The 19,842-nt window shown below is 46.2% G+C and overlaps 1 protein-coding gene across 2 annotated transcripts in view; it reads right to left on the reverse strand.

Annotated features, from left to right (window-relative positions):
• Positions 1 to 4,861: 4,861 nt before the first annotated feature.
• Positions 4,862 to 19,842, reverse strand: part of ATP9B (ATPase phospholipid transporting 9B (putative)) — a 177,470-nt gene continuing 162,489 nt past the window's right edge. The window contains exons 25-30 of one of the 2 annotated variants that reach the window (XM_080919982.1): positions 19,765 to 19,829; positions 17,619 to 17,727; positions 9,499 to 9,556; positions 8,480 to 8,683; positions 6,622 to 6,654; positions 4,862 to 5,881 (exon numbers count right to left, since the gene is read on the reverse strand). In XM_080919982.1, the coding sequence (XP_080776108.1) occupies positions 5,745 to 5,881; positions 6,622 to 6,654; positions 8,480 to 8,683; positions 9,499 to 9,556; positions 17,619 to 17,727; positions 19,765 to 19,829 (606 nt within the window). In that variant the 3' untranslated portion in view covers positions 4,862 to 5,744. The remainder of the gene's footprint in view (positions 5,882 to 6,621; positions 6,655 to 8,479; positions 8,684 to 9,498; positions 9,557 to 17,618; positions 17,728 to 19,764; positions 19,830 to 19,842) is intronic. The other variant, XM_080919981.1, reaches the window with a different exon arrangement.

The raw sequence follows: 19,842 nt of genomic DNA on the forward strand, positions 1-19,842 counted from the left end.
ATGCACTCCAGCAGGTCATAGGTGGGGTAGATGTTGGGGTGAGCCAACTCAAAGCTTTGGATCTAGGACTGGGAGCTAGCTGAGTTGGCCAGCCCACCAGTTCTCCCGCTCCCACACCACCAGGATGAGCTCTCCAGCACTGCCTCAGCTAGCTCACCCAATACTGTAGCCAGCAAGAGGTGGGGTCAGTGCTTCTGTTCTCACGTCCTTAGGGCTGGCTCACTCATGCCTTTGCCACTAAGGTCAGCCCTACTGTCCTGCTGCCCAGGTGGGGTGCAGGGCCTCCATCTTCTGAGTTCTGCAGCCAGCAAAACGTGGGGCTAGCTCTCCCATTCTCATGACCATGAGACTAGCTCGTCCACTTGCCACAGGTAGTGAGGGGCAAGGGGGACATCTCTCCCAGTGGAGGGCAGTTTTATAACCTGACACAGGTTGGTGTCATGTGCCTGGGTGGGAGCCAGAGCTAGACCCTTTCTTCCTAGGGTCCTTTTTAGATGGACATCCTGGTCTGTCAAGACTCTGACCGATGCCTGAAGGCAGGTCAGAGGGGAGTGGACAGGTGAACACATATCTCATTGTGGCTCCTGACAAATCCTGAGGACACCTGCAAGGAGCAGGAAGATGAGTAGCTTGGTATGGCTGTGCAGTTTTGGTCCTAGCTGGGCAGCGGGCAGCTTTTATATAGGGATGTGAAGGTCAGCCAGTCTTGGATGAGAAGGGTTGTGACTAAGGCTGAGACTGGTACCCTGTGGAGTCTCTGGTTGGGATACTTGGGGGGGAGGGGGGAGGACAAAGGTGCCTGTCAGTGTCCATCTCTATGACCTCAGCCCATCCCACTCCCTTCAAGTCTTGTGTGGTAGCCTGGATATACTTACAAGGATGATTTAGGGACTGGCATGAGTGTCGCCCTGTAATTTGAGAAGCCGCACAGCCAGGTTCATACATGTACCACTCTGAATGAAAGGTCAGTACAGCTCTCAGTACTCTGAGAATGTTGAACTTCTGTGCCTCAGTTTCTCCAGCCCTTATGCTACTGCACTCTCCAATCACATCTGCGGCACTATGCTGTGCTCACAAGAAAAGGAGGCTTGCTAGGCCAGGCGAGACTCCAAACGTGGTGGGGCAAGAGATGCTGAGGAAGAATATGTAATGATGAGACTGACTCTGGCCAGTGACCACTGGGGGTGGTGAGCGTGACAGGCTGCAGCCTCCCCCCACCCCCGGATGACAGCACCCTCTGCGAACCCAAGGTGTCCTGTTCCTTGGCAACACAAGGCCACAAGTTTTAGCAGGCAAGCATTTCCTAGGACACAGGACCTGTGGCCTCTCGACTGCTGGTTCAGGCAGGTCCTTCCCATCTGGGCTGGCCCATAAACACTGGCCCACACAGGAGCTATCCTCAGGCTGTGAGTTATAGCCACAGACAAATATGCTTACAGCCAACTAGATTTACCAACTAATTTTCCTTCTAGAAAAATCAGTAATCTGAAGAACAGCTGCCCAGGTGACATGTCTGACCTGACCACTCAGCAGGTTCAGTTATCTGAGCTCTCAGTTCTCAATAGATCTGCATTATCTTCAAAACTTCTTTTGAATATAGGTTAAAACCATGAGTTGTGGGAAGACCCCTGCCCCTGTTTGTTAGGACCAGGAATAGGCTGCAGTGGCACTGTTGCCAGTCTGTCACACAATGATCTGCTCCCTATTCTGAAAGCCCCCAAGAATGTTATCAAAGGCTGTTGGAAGGCCTGGTTTCCAGATGTGGTCAAGTGGGTCCTAGTCGGAGATGGGACCTAGTGGGAGGACTTTAGGTCACTGGGGGAGTGCCTTGAAGGTGATACAGGAGCCCTGTGCCCTTCCTCTGCCTTTTTGCTTCTTGTCTACTCCGACAGTACAGCTGTGACCCAGCACACACTCCCTGATGTCTCAGAAACTGTCAACTACATGAACCTTTGCTTTTCTCATTTCCCCAGGTACGCTTCTGCACTAACCCTGGTCAGCACTGCTGCTGTGTCTGGTCAATGGAACCATAGGGTGGGAATTCAGTCTCTTCCTCAGCAGCCTAGCAGCGGGGTCAACTGATCACTTGGCTTCTGGGATTATTGGCCTCGCTGTGAACCTTTCTCTGCTGATACATACCATCATTTTGCTCCCAGTTTTAGCTTGCTTTGCTATTTCTCCCTCCTCCAGCTTCTCCAAAGTGAAGTCTACTGACTTTTACTACCCCCTTGTATAAGCATTTAAACCTATAAATCAAAGCACTCAAGCTTGGCATTGACTGTGTCTTGTCAAATTTTGACATTTTCATTATGTTCAGATTGTTTTACCTACTTTAGAAAGTGGACCACCTGACTAGTTTTGTGAAACAGGGCTTTGTTATGTAGACCACACTGTCCTCAAATTTGCAGTCCTCCTGCCTCAGCCTTTTAGGTGCTGGAAGTACAGGTGTCTCAACGATGTCTACTTGATTCTGGCAATTTAGGCTTCTCTGTGTTTTCTGCAGTGTCTGGGTGCACAGTCTCATAATCCAACTAAGCTTGATGGGTTAATAGTATCACGCTAATTTCTTCATCCTTCCAGGTTTGCTGCCACTGACAATGGTAAAGACGCCAATCACAGCAGTGGGGAGCTTGTAGTGGGTACTAGCACTTGCTATGCAAGCATGAGCTGAAGTTCAATGTGGTTGTTTTCACCTGCAACCCAGTACTGGTGAAGCAGAGGAAAGGATCACTGGGGAATGCTGGCTACCAGGCTGAGAGATCTCATCTTAAAGGGTAAGTCAGGGAGTAAAAGAATGGGCCACCTAATATCCCGATCTGGTCTCCCCATATGCATATGTGAGAATACCTACATACACACTTGCAAATACCACGTACACCTTATGAATAGAGGAAAAATCTTTAAAAAACCTAATATGGAAGGCAACTGGTCTACCAAGCCCAGAGTGTTCCATTATTCATCTACTGAACAGAATTTCCATCAAGGGTTCTTTGTCCCGAGTGACAGCTTGTATTATGTGGTCTACTGTAAATGGCAATGTCATGGACAGGCTTCATACCTCCTGTTGGCACACTGTAGCTGCCCCATCAGTTTGCTTCCGGTCCAGTGTGTCATTTGATTGCTCTTTTGCCCAGCTGGGTCACCTGTCTTTGGACTGAGGCCTCTAGTACATGTAAGGAAGTCACCTCACATGTAGCACCCCATGCCCTTCTTTGCAAGGATAGAAACAGACATGCTTGAATGGTGCACAGCACAGTCCCTAGGCCTCCCTCAGCGGTGGAACAGCACCCAGTCTTTGTACTACAGTCTCTCTGCAGGGCTCTGAGCATAGAAAGTAACCAATGGGCATTTAAACAATCTGTTATGGCTCTGTGGGATTCAAAGGCTTCACAAAGTGTTAGAGAAAAAAGCATGGTAGTTCCTTTGTTATGAGGTCATGAAAAGTTCATCTACCCACCTGACCATTTAGTCACCCAGCATTCAGCCACCTACTCATCTACACATCTATTTACCTATCTGCTTACTCATTTATTCACCTGACTGGTCATCCTCTGATGTGTCTCCTCACCCATTAATGTATCCACACACCCATCTGTCCTTCTGTCTGTCCACCTGCCCACAGCTTCCCCACTCCTTGTGTGCTCCCATGCCTGTGTTCCTCGTCCACTACTTCGCACTGTGTCCACTCATCTGCTCCTCTAATGCCGATTCTTGGCATGAATGGATCTTTCCTGGTCTTGGCTCAGCTCCACCTCTTGGGGAGTTTCTTCACTCGCTGTCTGTCCTGCCAGTTTCCCTGTGCACACAGTTTTCCGTGTAATGAGCAAGGCCATATATATCATAGCATATGTGTACTGCAGGCACTTGGGAATGTTTCCTGCCTTGGAGTTTCCAATGGGGAGAAAGGTTGAGACCAAGACCAGGACCCTTGAACAATGCACAGGCTCTTCCAGAAGGAGGCCTGCAAAAGACACGGGGGCCCTGTGAGGGCTGGGCAGTGCTTACCAGTAGGCAAGCCTGTCCATGAGACTCTCTGGAGCCAAAAATTCTTAAAACAACAAGGTTGTTTGAGAAGCCAGCAGGAACACAATACTGCCCCTCAAGGTGGCGCTTTCCCCTGACACTAGACAAGGTACTTTGTAGGATTGAGCTACATCTGGTAATGATCCTTTATTAAGCAGTTCTTTTCTTCAGTCCTCCTGAGTCACTGTGTACCAAGTATCTGTCCAGAGTTTCCTCTCATCCTTGTCCCATTTGACCCGAACAGCGGCATCCTGAGGGAGAGATGATGTTCACTTCATGGATGAGAAACCACACTGGTTTCCCATAGCCTCTAACTAGGACTTTGTGCATCTTGACTTCTGAAGTCTTAAATCCTGACTTCTGTTCTATATCCACCACCGTGGGAAGGCCTGCGCGTCAAAGCTGCGGAACCACAGAGGCTCCGGTAGTCTTCTGAGGTTCTTGACAAGCATGACGGTTCTTCCCCTGCATTCCATTTCTAGCAGCATATAGGTGGGGTGAACGGTGTGCACTCAGGCTAGGCCCTGACCGAAGCACTGTGGCCTTGGTTCATGAATTCACTCTATTAGTGAGGGGATGGGGACGTCACAAAGTCAGGTCAGATATGCTGAGCTGGTGTGACCTCTAGGTTCCCTCTTTCAGCAGGGAGAAAACCTGCCTGTGAACTGGCAACAAACAGTGACACCTTGTGGAGAATTTAAGAAAAGCTTTTCTGGTTGCATTTGTGTCTGGAAAGGGAATGTGCTCAAAAGCACCCAGAAGGTGTCTAACTAACAACAACGGCGCTCAAGTCAAAAGGCACTGTAGCAATGAATGAGGAAGCTTTATTTGAGGCCAGTCTCTCCTCTGCAGAGCAGTGCTCACAGGAGCCTGGGTGGAGGGTCCTGCACACACTCATGGCCTGTTAGGGTGAGCTCCTCAGGGCTCCTCTCACACAGCTTGCGCTTCCCTAAGGATTTCAGCATCTTGGTGGCCCACATTTGAGGGAGTCAAGCTGAAGAGCACAGGAACATACAAAAGACTAGTGCGGAGGACACTCCCACAGCCTGCTTTCCAGTGTGAAGAGCCAAGAGGTCCACAGTGTGACGGGCACACACTGTACAGTGTAGAGCTGCACGCACGATGCCCTCAGTGCAGCCTTCCACAGAGGCTCTGCCGTCACAGGCTCAGAGTATAACCACATAGACTAGGGACTCCTGCTCGGGAAGCAAAGCATTGTGGTTGGTGCCATGGCAGCACAGACAGCTGGTTCTATGTAAACAGTTTTGAGTATGGTTTTATAGACATTAAAAAAGCATCAGCTGACAGCAGTGCCTTGAGGAATGGTTTACATTCATAGCTGCGACGGAACTGGGAGAGCAGAAGTGTTATCTCTCGGCCACCTGGGCTGTGTGTGCACGAGTGTGCGCCTGTGTGTGTGTGTGACGTCTGAGAAGGAGTGTACCCACTGCAGAGGATGGAGGAGCAGCGGCATGTGCAGGCATGGCATCTCCAGTCTGAGCAGTCTGGCTTTCTACAGTATGCCACCAAAGAAAGGAGCCAGGTGCAGGGACACCACAGGAATTATGCGTCTGGTGCTCAGAAGCTAAGCCTGCCCAGCCACGCTGACGTCAGTACAGACACTTGTGAGCAGGGCCAGGTGAGCTCAGGCCTCAGCCACCAGCAGTGCCAGTCCCTCATGCTGCCCAGCGCATGAGTCTCTACCTGGCCCCATGTCATACTCAGGAGGACAGCTTGGAGTAACTGGGAGGGGACAACTTTCTCTTCAAGTACTTGAGCACGTAGAGTGGGAGGCAGCTGACCACAGTGATAGCTGACACTTTCCACAGGAAGGTCACAGTTGTGATGAAGGCAACATCTGTCAGGAGGAGGTAGAGGAGAATGAGCGCCAACTACAGGAGCTCCCAGCCCCTAAGGTTGTACCCACAGCCAGACCGAGCCCCCCAGTATCCCCAGAGCCACAGGCTCCACTGTGACTGTGCACAACAGGTCTGTCCTTGACCTCAGCTACTTTACTGCCCAGTGGTTTAATCTGTACACCTGTCCAATGTGTGTTTCTCTCAACACAGTAAGCACAGCCTGAGACTGGGAGGGGCTTGCACACGACCAATGGGCAGACAGTACCTGCAGTGTGATTTACAGGGCATGTGCCTTGCTGCTCAAAGGACACAGGCTCACTTTCTGTTAACCAGGCCATGGATGTCCTCATGTGCAAGCCTAATGCAAGCTCAAGAGCCTACACACTACCGAGATCCCCAGACTGCTGTGAGCAGCCGCGTCCACTGTCACACTCTCATATGAGGGACTGGAGCCCAGGCTGTACCCTCGCACAGCTGGAGGGAGCCTCCAGCAAGTCTGTCTTAGGGAAGGACAGCAGGCTGGACCCCAGACTCCCCTCACCTAGCTAGACAGCACCTAGGAGCACACTGTGTAGGAAGATGGCTTAGGGTAGGCTCATGAGGCTTTGCTGAGATGACAGATGCCAAGTTAGAGGATGATTGGTTTTTATTTTAAAATTTAAAAAATTAGTTTAGCATGCTTACCAATGTTATTTTGCTAAATTTCTATACTCCGGAAGGCAATAATAACTTTACCTACCTAAGAAAGCGCCAAAAGATACTCTGCCTATACCTGTGCCAAGAGAAAACATGAACAAGGCAGATAAAGCATAGATTAAAAGAGGCTCAGACATTTTAAGCTGTTAGTTAGCTACTGATTAGAGAAATGCATTAAAAAGCAGTAGAATGTTATGTTAGCATGGAATGCACTTGTAGTTGGGGTTTTAACCCTTCCTTCCATTGCCTGCTGCCACATAATCTTTTAAATGAAATGACAATGTAACAATTATGTCACTGTAACCTGGAAGAAAGCACCCAAACACATTCCCTGAATCTGGTTAGTGTCTAAGAGTGGCTACTTTAGAACTCTGCTTCACCTGAGCAGTTTCTGGGCTTCTAATGCCTGCCCCCATGCAGAAGACCTGTTCTGTGCAGTGTGGCCTGGCAGGGGACAGACACCATCAGCTGCAGTCTGCAGAAGAGAGCTTGGGGCACAGAGGCAACATCCTGCCTAGGGTCCTGTGACAGGCTGTTTGTGTCACGTGTGTAACTCCCATTTACTGAAGCCACTGTGTGTCTACCCATCACAGCAATGAACTATAGAATAATCCCTTGTCTTCCAGCCCTAGTGTTCTGACTTCCTGTCTGTGGACAGTGACACACACGTGCTGAAATGAATGCCATAAAGGCAGAACTGTTCCCTATAGGAGAATGCGACAAGAGTCATGGCGATGTTCTCATTTGAAGGCCTTTCTTACATGCCAGATATGCCACGCCTCCTAAATGCACAGTTCTCTCCTTTTCCCATCTGCATCACCCCTGCTCGGTCTACAGAGTGATGGCCTGTAGCAACTGAACTCACTCACTGTGGCTTTGTATTCATCAGTGTGCAAACGTCACACTTATCACCCAAAGTCACAGCGTTTCCACATGATGTGCAGGGTCCACAGGAATGTGACTAACTTGTATGGACAAGTGTTCAAGATGAGAACTGTTGCTGCTGTCATGGGTGTGAAGAACACGTACAGGTTTCTCCTCTGGAACCCTGGGACCTTTCCTCTTGGATAACCAAGTGCCCTGCCTGGCTTTCAGGCAGCTAGAGGAATACACCCCATGGGTGCACTGACCGTACCCACTCTCTGCTTTCCAGTGCCCAGTGAGGCCCCACACTCATCATATTCAGACAAGCACATCATCCTCTTTTCAGCCATGCTGACCAGGCTGATATGATCTGGCTTCTTCCATCCGTAGCCTCTGGCTGGGGAAGAAGAGTGTGTAACAGTGTGGGTCAGGAGAGGGCAGCCCAGTGCTAAGGGACATGGAAGGAGGGAGGAGTACAGGTTCTCGGATGGAAACTCCTGAGAAAACACAGCACTTAGGATCTTTTTTTTCTTAGAAAACTGAGTTTAGGGAAATATAGTCCCAAGACCTCCTGGCAAGTCAAGTGAGCTGGGCTGGGGATATGTAAGAAGTGAACTGGAAGAAACAGGCACTGAACTCCATGTTAAGGAGGTGCTGGTAAAGACACCCTCTTTACATGGTGTGGAGCCTAAGGCTGCATCAAGAGCCTGGTGGGTTGCTCTGGCTGCTGTAACTTCTGCAGACCGAGGAAGGAGGTGGAATTCATGTAGCTCACAGCCTTGAAGCAGTCAGCGTTTTCCACCATGAAAACATAAACAGTGCAGCTCTTACAGGGAACAAGAGTGAAGCAAGCCTAAGTAAGGTGGTGACGGTCTTCATCTTATAAATCACTACCAGATTTTTATCTTTCCCTAAAAACAACCCGTGTGGTAAAGTGTTCTGCTATGACATCTGCCTATAAGAGAAGGTGTCCAAGAGATGATAATCAAGGGTTAAGGATCATTTGGAGATAATGAATCAAAGTTCCAAGCACTTACCAAAATACTCATTTAGAAAAGCAAGTGAGGCAACATAGCAGCCCAGACTGAGGAACTCCGCCACAACCATCAGCCAGTGCCACGTCCTGATAGTCAGGGCCACCATGAGCAGCTCGGTCAGGATCAGTGCTGTGAAGGAGATGGCCACAACATGGACAAACTCAGCCTCGAAGAGCAGCAGTGCCCCGTACATGAGGATGCCTCCTGGAGAAAAAAAGTGGCCTTTCTCAGGGCAGCTTCCTTGCTGGCCTGGGAACTGCATTATCATGTGACCGAGCTAGAAAAGGGAGCACAGTCTTCACAGGGATGGACAGTCCAATTAAAAACTGAACGGTGGCATTTGCAGAGACTCACAGACTTTAATGATCTACAGGAAGCCAACTTCCCCTTTGGCTGACTTCACAGCATGCCTCACATGAGCCCTCTGATTGGCTAGCCAGTTATGCTAGGATACTCTGTCCCGCACTAGAACTCTAGCAGAGGGCAGCAGCCTCCCATTACGTAACAGATGTCTCAAAGCCTCACTCTCATCACTATGATGAAAACACCATGATATAACACAAGCTGAGAAGTGCTTATTACAGTGTTCTGATTAGCTGACGGGCTGGGGAGTGCAGCTGAGCAGGGAGAACACGGCACAGTGACACAGCTGGAACCCCAGCACTGGGAAGGTGGAAATAAAAGGATCAGGAGTTCCAGAAGCTCAGTTACAAAATGAGTGTGACCAAACCCACTTTGGGCTACATGAGACCCCATCTTTAAAATTCAGAACCCCCAACCAACCCAAACATCCATACACTGAAATACCAATCTACAAGACAGATATAGGACGATACTTAGAGACATTTTAAGCTGCTGACATTTTGTTTGCAGGTGAAACAGTATTGCTAAGACAACACAGACAGGCAGGCAGACAGACACACAATCCCCATGTTGTTGGGGACTGTTAGTGATGGACATATATGAATGGGAAGATGTGTGGTACAGGACAGCTCTGGTAAAATCAGAGTCTATCTTACCTTGGTAAATACTGATCAAAACCCAGATGAGGAAGGTCTTGAAGGAAAGGGATCTTCCCTAGGAGAAACGGTTGAAGAGTCTTATTAGGAGAGCAGGACAGCATGCCCGACTATGTTCCCAAAGAGCAGGGGACGCGCAGCTCCTCACGGGTCCTGGGCCTACCTACATGTTGTCCTGCCCCAACAAGGGATACCTCAGGTGATGCTGTCCCCTGCAGTAGCTGCCTTGGTGGGCATCACAGGTATGTACTGAATGCCCGTGGTTGGTTGGGGCACATGTGCCCTCTCATCTCATCTGTGGATTCTTCCAGTCATGCCCTTCGATCCCTAGTAACCAAGAAATTTGTGCCTACAGACAAACACTTAACTGAACTTGGAAATAAAGACTTCGATAAAATGGTTGTTTTCCCTCTACTTTGTTACTTTTTGGAAATAATATTTATTTCTCACTTTCCTCTGGACTCCACTCACTCAAATAAAAATTGTGACGGTACTTCAGTTATGACTTGTCTCAGCTGGAGTAAAATTTTCTGATCTGTTAATCATTTCAGGAACATCTGCCGCATTAGTAAATCCAGCATAGACAGATGAAATGGACTCTCCAGTACTCGCTTCACCATTCAAACTGAGCACAGGCTTCCAGGGGCCAGAGACAGAGTCATGCCTATGACTCATCCCCACGGAGTCTCTCAGCTTAAGATACTGCAGTACAATGAAGTACAGCCCATGTTTGCCCCTTACTCTCAGTGCGAGAGCTTTCAGGGGATGTGTGCCTGAACGATGGGTGCGAGCCTCTGGCATGGATCCTGCATGGGGGCTCAGCTTCTGCTTCTGCTTGCATGCCTCCCTCCCAGCGCACGGTGGTGTTAGTGAACCAGAGTCCAGCCTTCTACATGTAATGTATCCTTTTCCTCAGCTACACTGCCCCGGGGATTTCTTGCAGCAAAGGTGAGCATATGTGCCCTCAAGGAAAGGCTGACTGCTGTGGGGGCCCAGAAGACACATCAGGGATGAAAGACAACAGCAACACACCAAAGCCTAGGTCCCACGGAACCGGCACGTTGGGGACCTTTAATGATGAATATATACGAATGGGAAGATGCTGTTACAGGACTGAAGAGACAGCTTGGCAGTGGAGGGAACTTAGTGCCCTTCCAACAGCTTCAGTTCCAGAGGATGTAAACATACTGTGACCTCTGTGAGCACCTGCACACATGTGGGCATATATGTGCATGTGGGTACATGTGCAAACTACAATTCAATTTATACTTTAACTGTAAATAATGGTTACACCTTTATCAAATATTTTCCTTGGCTATAAGTGTCCATCATAGAAGATGCTGTCTGAGCCAAAATTCTTACTTTATGAGCATAAGGAGACTTCAACTATACTGACATTTATTAAAGTTAATATGGGCTTTAAAAGGCAAAGAACTTAAAGCAAAAAAAAAAAAAAAAAAAAAAAAAAAAACCCAACCAAACAAAAAACTCTTTAAGCTGGAAGACATGGGTTGGGAGGATGGGGGTCTATAGAGTGGGTTCCAGGACAGCCAGGGCTAGAGACCCTGTCCCAGAGAACAAGACAGAACAAAACAAAAAACAAACCAGCCAGAGAACTGCAGCAGGTATGGTACCTAATTTTCTAGAGAATTTCTCTGTCAGTAACATGTCTGGTCTTTGGCCATAGAACTCATCCATAATTCAGTGAGTGAGGAGTGAGAAGTGAGTAAGGAGTGAGGAGTGAGGAGTGAGTAAGGACTGAGGAGTGAGGAGTGAGTAAGGACTGAGGAGCGAGTCTGTCTGAAAGGAGCAGACATTCTGTATCAGGAAAAGTTTTATCATGCGCAGAAATGATTACTTATTACAGCAGATCCACTTGGAAGCAGCCACACCAAGGAACACAGAATATGCACATGTCGTCTGATTACTTATTGATGGTTCTCATCCCACTTTATTATGTATTTGTTTACTAATCTGTAACCAGAAGTTGCCAAACATGCAGACTATTGGATGCCCTGCCTCACATGCCCTGATGATTGCAGCTTTAGCAAGACAATGGCACAAAAGCCCCAGTCCCAGACTTGGGCATCCAGTGGCTGCTACTGGTCATGTGCACTAGGATGGGCTTTCTGGGGTTGTATCCACTGTGGTTCCATTGTTAAACTGATGCTATTTGTAACCAAACAAACATCTTGGGAATATTCTTTCAGCCAAAGAAACGTCCCATGTAGTTGTCTTCACCTATTCCATTAGGCACCCTGGGGCTACAGCAGTCGCTGGTGTTCCTTCACATCAGGCATAGAGACTCTTCCTGAGGAAGTCCCTCCTCCTATCAGTGTAGATGCAGTAAGACTACATGCATTTGGTTCCTCCTGGGAGGAGCTCCTTCTGGTTGAGTCACATGGCAGGTAAATGCCACAAGGACTGCAACAATTATTTACTTTCTGGTGTCACACAGGTTGGCCTCCATTTTCTGTGACCTGGGATTTACTTCTTCACTGCTCAATTCCACTGACTGGAGAACACTGCAGCCCCAGATGTGCTCATGGCCAGCGGTTCTAGGTCATTATCAGGAGTTAACCTGGGATGTGTGTGTGTGTCTGTGAAGTCATGTTCACGGCAATATGTACTCCATGCCCCCAACAAACCAGAAGCCCAAACTGACACCTGACTACCAACTCAGCCCTCATCTCCTTCCCCATGTCTCATCAGTAAGAAGGCTGTTCTTATTAGCTACATGTTTGTACATGTTCATTGCATACTAAGGTTGCAAAAGAATCCCCATGAGAAATATATTTAAAGTCCTTGCTGCCCTTCTGCAGACCAGAGGTGACTCAGGACATTGTCCATTTCACACAGCATCTCGGGTGTGAGCTGACAATCATCTATCTGTTTTAACCTGGATTCTATCATTCCAGTGTCCACCCTGCAGTGCACACAACTGAGGCTGCCGGTACCTGACTGAGACATAGTCAGGTACTGGCAGACACAGACACCTTGAGATCCCCTCCTCACCTCACAGTTTAAGTTTGGTCAACCATCAATCTGTTCTTGTCCTCTGGTTCTATACTTTTTACATCTCAGAGAAATAGAATCAAAGTAACTTTACCATTGAATTTTGCTTAGCAAAACACAGTTCAGATTTATCTGTGATTCATATTGTATAAATGATCTCTTCTTTCTTCTTGCTTCCACAACATCCCATCACATAACTGTATCATCACTGCTGTCTGTGGTCACCAGACTGCTTATCCATTCTCTGATTCAAGGAGAGCTGGCTGCTCTCAGCTCTTGGCAACTATAACGAAGCTACCACAGACTTCCTGTTGGTGCATGTCCTCACCAGCTTTTGGGACTTAAGAGTACTGGAAACTCTGGCATTACTTTTCATTCTTTTACAAGTCCATTTCAAAATTAAAATCTAATTACATCACTTTTTCCTCTAACCTTTACCATATCCTCTATACTTCTATTCAAATCGTCAAACTGATGGTCTCTCTCTCTGTATGTGCAAGCGTGCATGCATTGTATGTATATTTGAATAAATATATAAATACAAGTTGCTGAGTCTACTTGGCATTGCTTCTGTGTGTATGTCTTTAGAGCTGATCATTTTGTATTGGATAACCAATCAGAAGGCTCATCTTTGACAAAGACTAACTCTCTGCATCCCATCATTCCTTGCCTATGGTTCTTACTGTAGGGGTGGGACCCCATCACTGCCATTGTTCAGTTACACTGCTGAACTGTCATGGGTGTAGCTTCCTTGTCTTTTCTAAGACAACCTCACAGCAAACTTCGCTGTGTTCTTGCTCTTAAAACCTTTGCATTGTCTCCTGAGATATTCCCTGTGCCTTAGGTATAAGAGTAGTGTTGTAGATGTTCCTGCTGAGCCTGGGTTCTCTAGGATTGGCTGATCTCTCTGTATTTTCAACAGTTTAAGTGTTCTGTAGTGGTCTCCACTTGCTGCTAAGAAAAGTTTCTGAGCTGCGGGGTGCAAGCTGCACTGTCTGTGGGTGCAGAGATTTTAGAATGCAGTTAGGTATCATGCTAGTCTAGTAAAGGGCAGCAGCAGGCTCTCCTAAGGTTCAAGCCTTCACTAGCTCTGGGCAGTTACGTTAGCCATTCTTAACTGGTGTGTAATGTTAGCTCATTGGTCTAAATTTGTAGCACAGACAGAAAACAATGGTGGGCCATTTTTCACAGGTTTCCTTGACAACTGTACACAATTGTGGTTGTTAGTTTAAAACTTTTGTTCACTCTTTAAACTAGCTTTTCTTGATAACTTTTAAGAGTTCTTTATGTGTTATGAATACAAATCTCTAGTCAAGAGTATAACCTGCAAATATTTTCTCCCAGTCCATGGTATGGTTTTATCTGTTCATTTTCCATATTGTATAATTCATAAAGCAAAACTTTAACACTATAATGAACCATTTTATTCTGTCCTTCGTGAATCATGGTTTTGGTCTATGTCTAAAAATGCTGTTGAGGTTATGAATTACTTGGTCCATCAGGTTTGCAGTCTCTATGCACAGCCATGGTCACTTGAGTGCTTGAGCACATGCGGGTGAGGGAGGGAGGCCGCAGGGTACGGTCAGCTGTGCTGACATCCGCCTTTGTCCACCTGAGCTCCACTTTCATCCGACTTCAGCAGCGTCTGTGCCTTTACTTGTGGGTTCTCTTCTGTGCACTCCTGTGTGTCCATCTGCTGTCTATACAGTTATTATAGACCGACTGTGCTCCTCCCTGAGGGGTCTGACAAAGCACTTTTCTTGCTGTTCCATCAAAATCTTAAGAGCCAGTTCGTAAATATTCAATGAAGTTCAGTCTCTAAATCAAAATTCTTCCAAAAGTGTGTCATAGTTCCTGTGCGTGTAATTTTGCAGTGTGTTACAAATGTTACACTAGAGTGCTTTGCTTGTTTAGTATTGCTAAAAATTTTATCTAACTGTTGCTAGAAGAATATAAGAATTAGAAATCACACAACATAGATTTTTCTTTTGAGATTTCAAAATAATTATGGAACCTATGAGGAAAAGTCAAAATGGTGCTGTGGTGCACACAGGAGGCAGAGGCATGTGTGAGTTTGGGGCCAGTCTGTTCTACAGTGAGTTCCAGGAGACCCAGGGTTACACAGAGAAACCCTGTCTCAAAAAGAGCCCAATTTTAAAAATTACACATTTTAAAGGACAGCATCATGTTGAGACTGTTACAGAGGAGAAGTGACAGCTGCAGGCTCACAGGAAGAGCCGGCTGCGATTACTTCCTGGGTATCTTTGCAACTGGTTAAAAAACAACCCAATTCTGCCATTAGCCAGTGATGTAAACTGTGAACTGTGAGCCAAATTAACAGCCAAGCAGAGACATCTCAGGGTCACAGGCTGTATCAGCTGACCCTGAGCTATGCCACTCTCCCTCACAGTTGGTCCATCCGTCCAGGACACATGGAGAGACTTGGAAGTGCTAGAGAGGCATGGGCAGGTCCATTTTCTGTCTGATAGTGCCATCCCAAGATTGACTGAACTCACAATAAGCAAAGTTTAAGACCTCAGAGCATACCTGGGCTTCAAAAACAGAACAAGAAATATTTCAGTTACAAATACATTATTTTCTGTAAGGAAAGCAAGCTAATATTTTGTTTTAAATGAAGGAAATGTTGCCTTTTTATGTAGTTGACTTATGTTTATTCCTTCTTTCACTCATCAACAACTTAGTGAGCAGATACATACCAGCTATCTCTACAGGGCCTAAGACATGGCTGCTGATGCAGGAGCAGGTATCGCTTAGGCTGAGGAGCAGACAGCAGATGTTTAGTCCACATCAGCACATCCGACTGGAACAGTCAGATGGGTGTGTAATGCTCACACTATCCACACTGTCTGTGTCTTGACTAAATGACATATAGAAAGCAGAATGTAGTGGCTTGAAAGAGAATGCCCCAAAGGTTCAAATTTGAACACTTAGTTCGTAGTTTCACTTTGTAAAGGATTATAAAGTGTGGCCTTGTTGGAGGACATTCATGTGTCACCAGGTCCATACCAGGCCCAAAAAAGACTGAAGCTGCTGTCCCTGTGAGAAACTTGGAACTGTGCTCTTAAGAATGAGCTGTTCCTAGGGAGGTTGGAAGTTGGCTGTGTGATGACAATGCATAGTTTTTAAGCCAGAAACGATGAGGACAAGAATTTGAAGTCTGTCAGATCTTGAAAATAGATACTACAAAAATAAAAATGATAGATCTCTGGATCATGGAAAAAGAGAACTTAGAGACAATGGGGCTGAGTTCATAAATGAATGCATGGGTCACTCTGGGACGTTTAGACATTCTACATTGTTGACCTTTACAAAACTGGAAACTTAACCGGGATGCAACCAGGTTCAGACTGCACATGAAGCTCCTTGTGCTCACGTGTGAGCTTATGGTGAGTACAGCTGCAGACAGTAAGTTACTCAGACACTTTTGTTACTAGAGTAGTGCAGATCCCTGCAATGATGTGGGCCGATCCTCACAAAGTCTAAAGCTTCACAAGTGGTAAAAGTCACGTCTGCTCTAATGCCTGGGGGAGACTGTGCTGCTGCTGAGAATCTGTCCTGGCCTGGGAGCCCGTGCCATCACTTTGAACCTCATGACTCAGTGCCTGACTCTAATGGGATGCAGACTGCCTGGATTTAAGAAGGACTGGGGTGTTTAAACTTGAACCAGAGCTGGTTTCTACCTTCCTTTTGTTAACCAAACATTTGCAGAATATCTGGAGATAAGGAAATGCATGAGCTATTAAAACTTAATTATTTACAATAACTTTGTATAGTTTTTGTTTCTATAACCTTTTGTGATTCTATCACAATGGTCTCATTTTAGAAGTTTAGACTCAAAGTGTTCCTTCTAGTTGTAATATGTATAAAATTTGGATAATCTCTCATGGAAGCTACAACTATATTATCATCATAATAATGGCTCACATTTATAACTTTTTTATACAATCATAATGAAGATTTATTTAATATGAAAATAGAATTATTTGGACACTTTATATCTCTTTTAAGAGGCTTTAAGTTTTATAAAGTTGCTCTTTAGACTAATATCATGAAACCCCCAAAGTGATGTGACTTACCCAACACCTATCTGGTGAGCTGATGGTCAGATGAAGTACAGTCTGGCCTGCTAGTTAGCAGTCAGCTGGATTACAGTCTAGTCTATTAGCAGCCAGATAGATCACAGTCTGGTTTGTTAGCAGTTAGCTAGGCTACACTCTAATGTGCTGCTAATGGTCAGCTGGGAAGCAACTAATTCCTTGAACACCTTTCTTCTTCTTTCTTCACTGTACAATATTGCTACTGCTTTAGGATTAGAGTTGATAATCTCAGGTTATCAGCTGAAAACCTAAATTTAATTGAAGGTTAGTGTTTTATTTTTTTTTTTTTTAGGAAAAGCTAGCCATGCAGAAAATGCTGAAGTTACAACTTGTATGTGAAGGGCTCGGCTACTCCTCTTCCCTTGCCCTCATCGTTTCTGGCTTTAAAAATATGCTCTGACGCCACACAGCCAACTTCCAACCTCCTTAGGAACAGTTTATGCTTAAGAGCACAGTTCCAAGTCAGTGCGGCCTCTCACAGGACCGGCAGCTTCAGTCTTTGCTGGGGAGACCATGCTTCTCACTATCCCCACAGAAGAGCGCATGTCTCCGGGTCACCCCAGGTAATTATGAAACCTGCAACTAGAGACCTAGGGCCACCAGGCCAACCCAACCAGGGACTCTAGGGCTCTGGAGAGTGCTGAACTATATGCACTGAGTTAAAGGAGATACTAAGCTAGCAGGTAGAGCTGCAGCTATAGAGGGTCCTTTAAAAGAATCAAAACACAGTCCCAGATGTCTTTGCTAAATTTACAAAAGTTCCACAGATGGTTCAAAACACCTGTTAAATATTTATGTATAACACCACATGACTATTACAAACAGTAGAGAACTTTAAAAAATGATATTTCAAAATATGTTTTCTTAGGCCTGCCAAGTGTCAGGGTGTATGTTATCCCAAAACAGAGGCTGCCCCTGCTTTGCGGGATACACAGAAGAACAGCTATGGTGTATTCTCACAGGACAAGGCTAGCACTGGGGTCCTACCTTGGTGAGGTCCTTGTACAGCTCTGGGTAAAGAATCGCCATTTCTGGCTTGACATCTTGGTCCAACACTAAGGAGAACACTGGGAACATGGTGTAGATAGTTGCATACCTAGAAAACCAAGACCAAGTTGAGTTATCCTAACAGAAGCTTGTGACACAACTCTGACCATGTTCCTTTTGGAAGTCAAAGTCCCAAAAAATAGAAGACAAAAACCTTATAAAAACTAACCAAAACCTCCACGGTAGCCATCAGTTTAGATTATCCTGGAGCTTAGGTACCAAAACCAGCACAGACTGTTGTATAAACCACAAACAGAGAAAAGCATCCATTTAAAATCAGAGTTTTCTTATTAATCTTTGTTTTTTGAAACAGGGTTCTCACAGCCAAAGACAAAGAAAAACTTCCTTGGAAGCCCAGCTAGGCCTTTTAAGATCCCCCTGCTTCAGCCTTCTCAGTGCTGGGACTACATGGTATTGCGCCATGTCCAGTTTTCTTGTTAAATGTTGGATGATCCCTGTAGATTCAGAGACAACCATCTAACACAGAGAAATCTTAACTTTCTTCACACTAGTATCCAAACGCATCCTACACTCAGCCAACCTCAGCCAACAAGCATGGCACCTAACACACACACACATTCTCTCTCTCTCTCTCTCTCTCTCTCTCTCTCTCTCACACACACACACACACACACCACACTTTAAGGCTACTGTGGAGACTTAAGTAGAAAGTAAATTTTGTGGATGGCTTCCAGATTCCATGTCATGCCCTGGAGATCGATGCTGTGGGCATGCATAGTGCCTTTCTTACAACTGAATGGTATCTCATGGTGGATAAGTCACACTTGCTGAACCACTTCTTCATCTGTGTACATTTATCTTGGATATTCCCAACTTGGGGTTATTACAATAAAACTGAAATAAACATCCACTACCCCCCCCCTTCCTTTTTGATATAGGGTCTTACTCTGTAGCCAAGGGTAAGACTGAAACTCACTACCCTAGCCCAAGCTGACCTCAATTTGTCCTAATTCAGCCTTGTAAGTGCTGGGACTATTTATAGACATGCACCACTCTGCTCAGTTTGCCTCCATTTTTATGCAGATAATCTGTCACTTCTATGGGAAGCAGTGTCACCACGCTAGCCTCTGGTTATCCAGCAGAGGCATGCTCATCTTCTTTTGCATGCCTGTGGTTTGTTGCACTCTGTGCCAAGCACTTGCAAGCAGCCTATCTGTACAATCCTACCTGAAGCTCCTTATGAAAAAGCTGGTGGATCGGGCAGGCTCAGGAGGGCATGGACATTTTACAAGGCCATAGCGGCAAGTGGGACAACACTACGTAGGGTCAGAGCTGCTTTCCAGGTGCTTTCTGGTCATAAGACGGAGCCCTGGTTTGAGGTGCGCGATGAGTCTCAGTGGGCACAGAGAGTGGCAGGGATGACTTTTATTTTGTGGCCACACACAAACACTAGTACTTCTATGATTTCTGGGTATAACAACTGAGGTTGAGGATGGAAGAATCACTGTCTATTTACTTAGAGGGAGTCTTCCTTGTCACACTTGGTTGACAATATCATCTTGGCACATGTACCACTATGCTTTTGAAGAACTTGTCTAAGGTTTCTTCTTAGTGGCTGTCTTTGAATGCAGGGCTTTGTCGCAGCTAGGACAGATGAGGCGTGTTTCTCTAGTGCTTTCTATTTCATTTCCTGGTTGGTGGCTGGTCCCAGTCCCTCACAGTAAAGTCATATCCCCACTGGGACAAGGCTGTGGCCTGCAGCTCCAGCCCCTGCTGACGGCAGTGTTGGCATGTACCCGCCCCTTGGATCTGCCCCTCTCCTTATGCTACCAGGCCCTTTTATAAAACCTCAGATCTGCGTGGTTCCTGACACAAATTATGGCTTCCCCAAGAACACAAAGTCTAATGAGAAACTTAGCACAGTCTTCAAAGGCATATGTGTACAGGTATTTTTCAAGTTTCTTCAAACAACATGAGATTTCATAGCAGTTAAGATATCTTAAATGTTTATATGCAAAAAATTACCTAAAATACCTAAAGTACCATTCAATATGCTCCACGTCTTTTTTAAAATAAAAGTTCTCACATACATGAGGTTGAGAGGCTGAGAAGATGGTTCACTTACCCCACCATGAGGAATCCCTGGTACAGCGGTACAGATGCGAAGTAGAAGACTGAGGAGAACACGGCCTTAAAAGACAGA

The sequence above is a fragment of the Micromys minutus genome (assembly GCF_963924665.1).
Source record: "Micromys minutus genome assembly, chromosome: 8".
Classification (NCBI taxonomy): domain Eukaryota; kingdom Metazoa; phylum Chordata; class Mammalia; order Rodentia; family Muridae; genus Micromys; species Micromys minutus.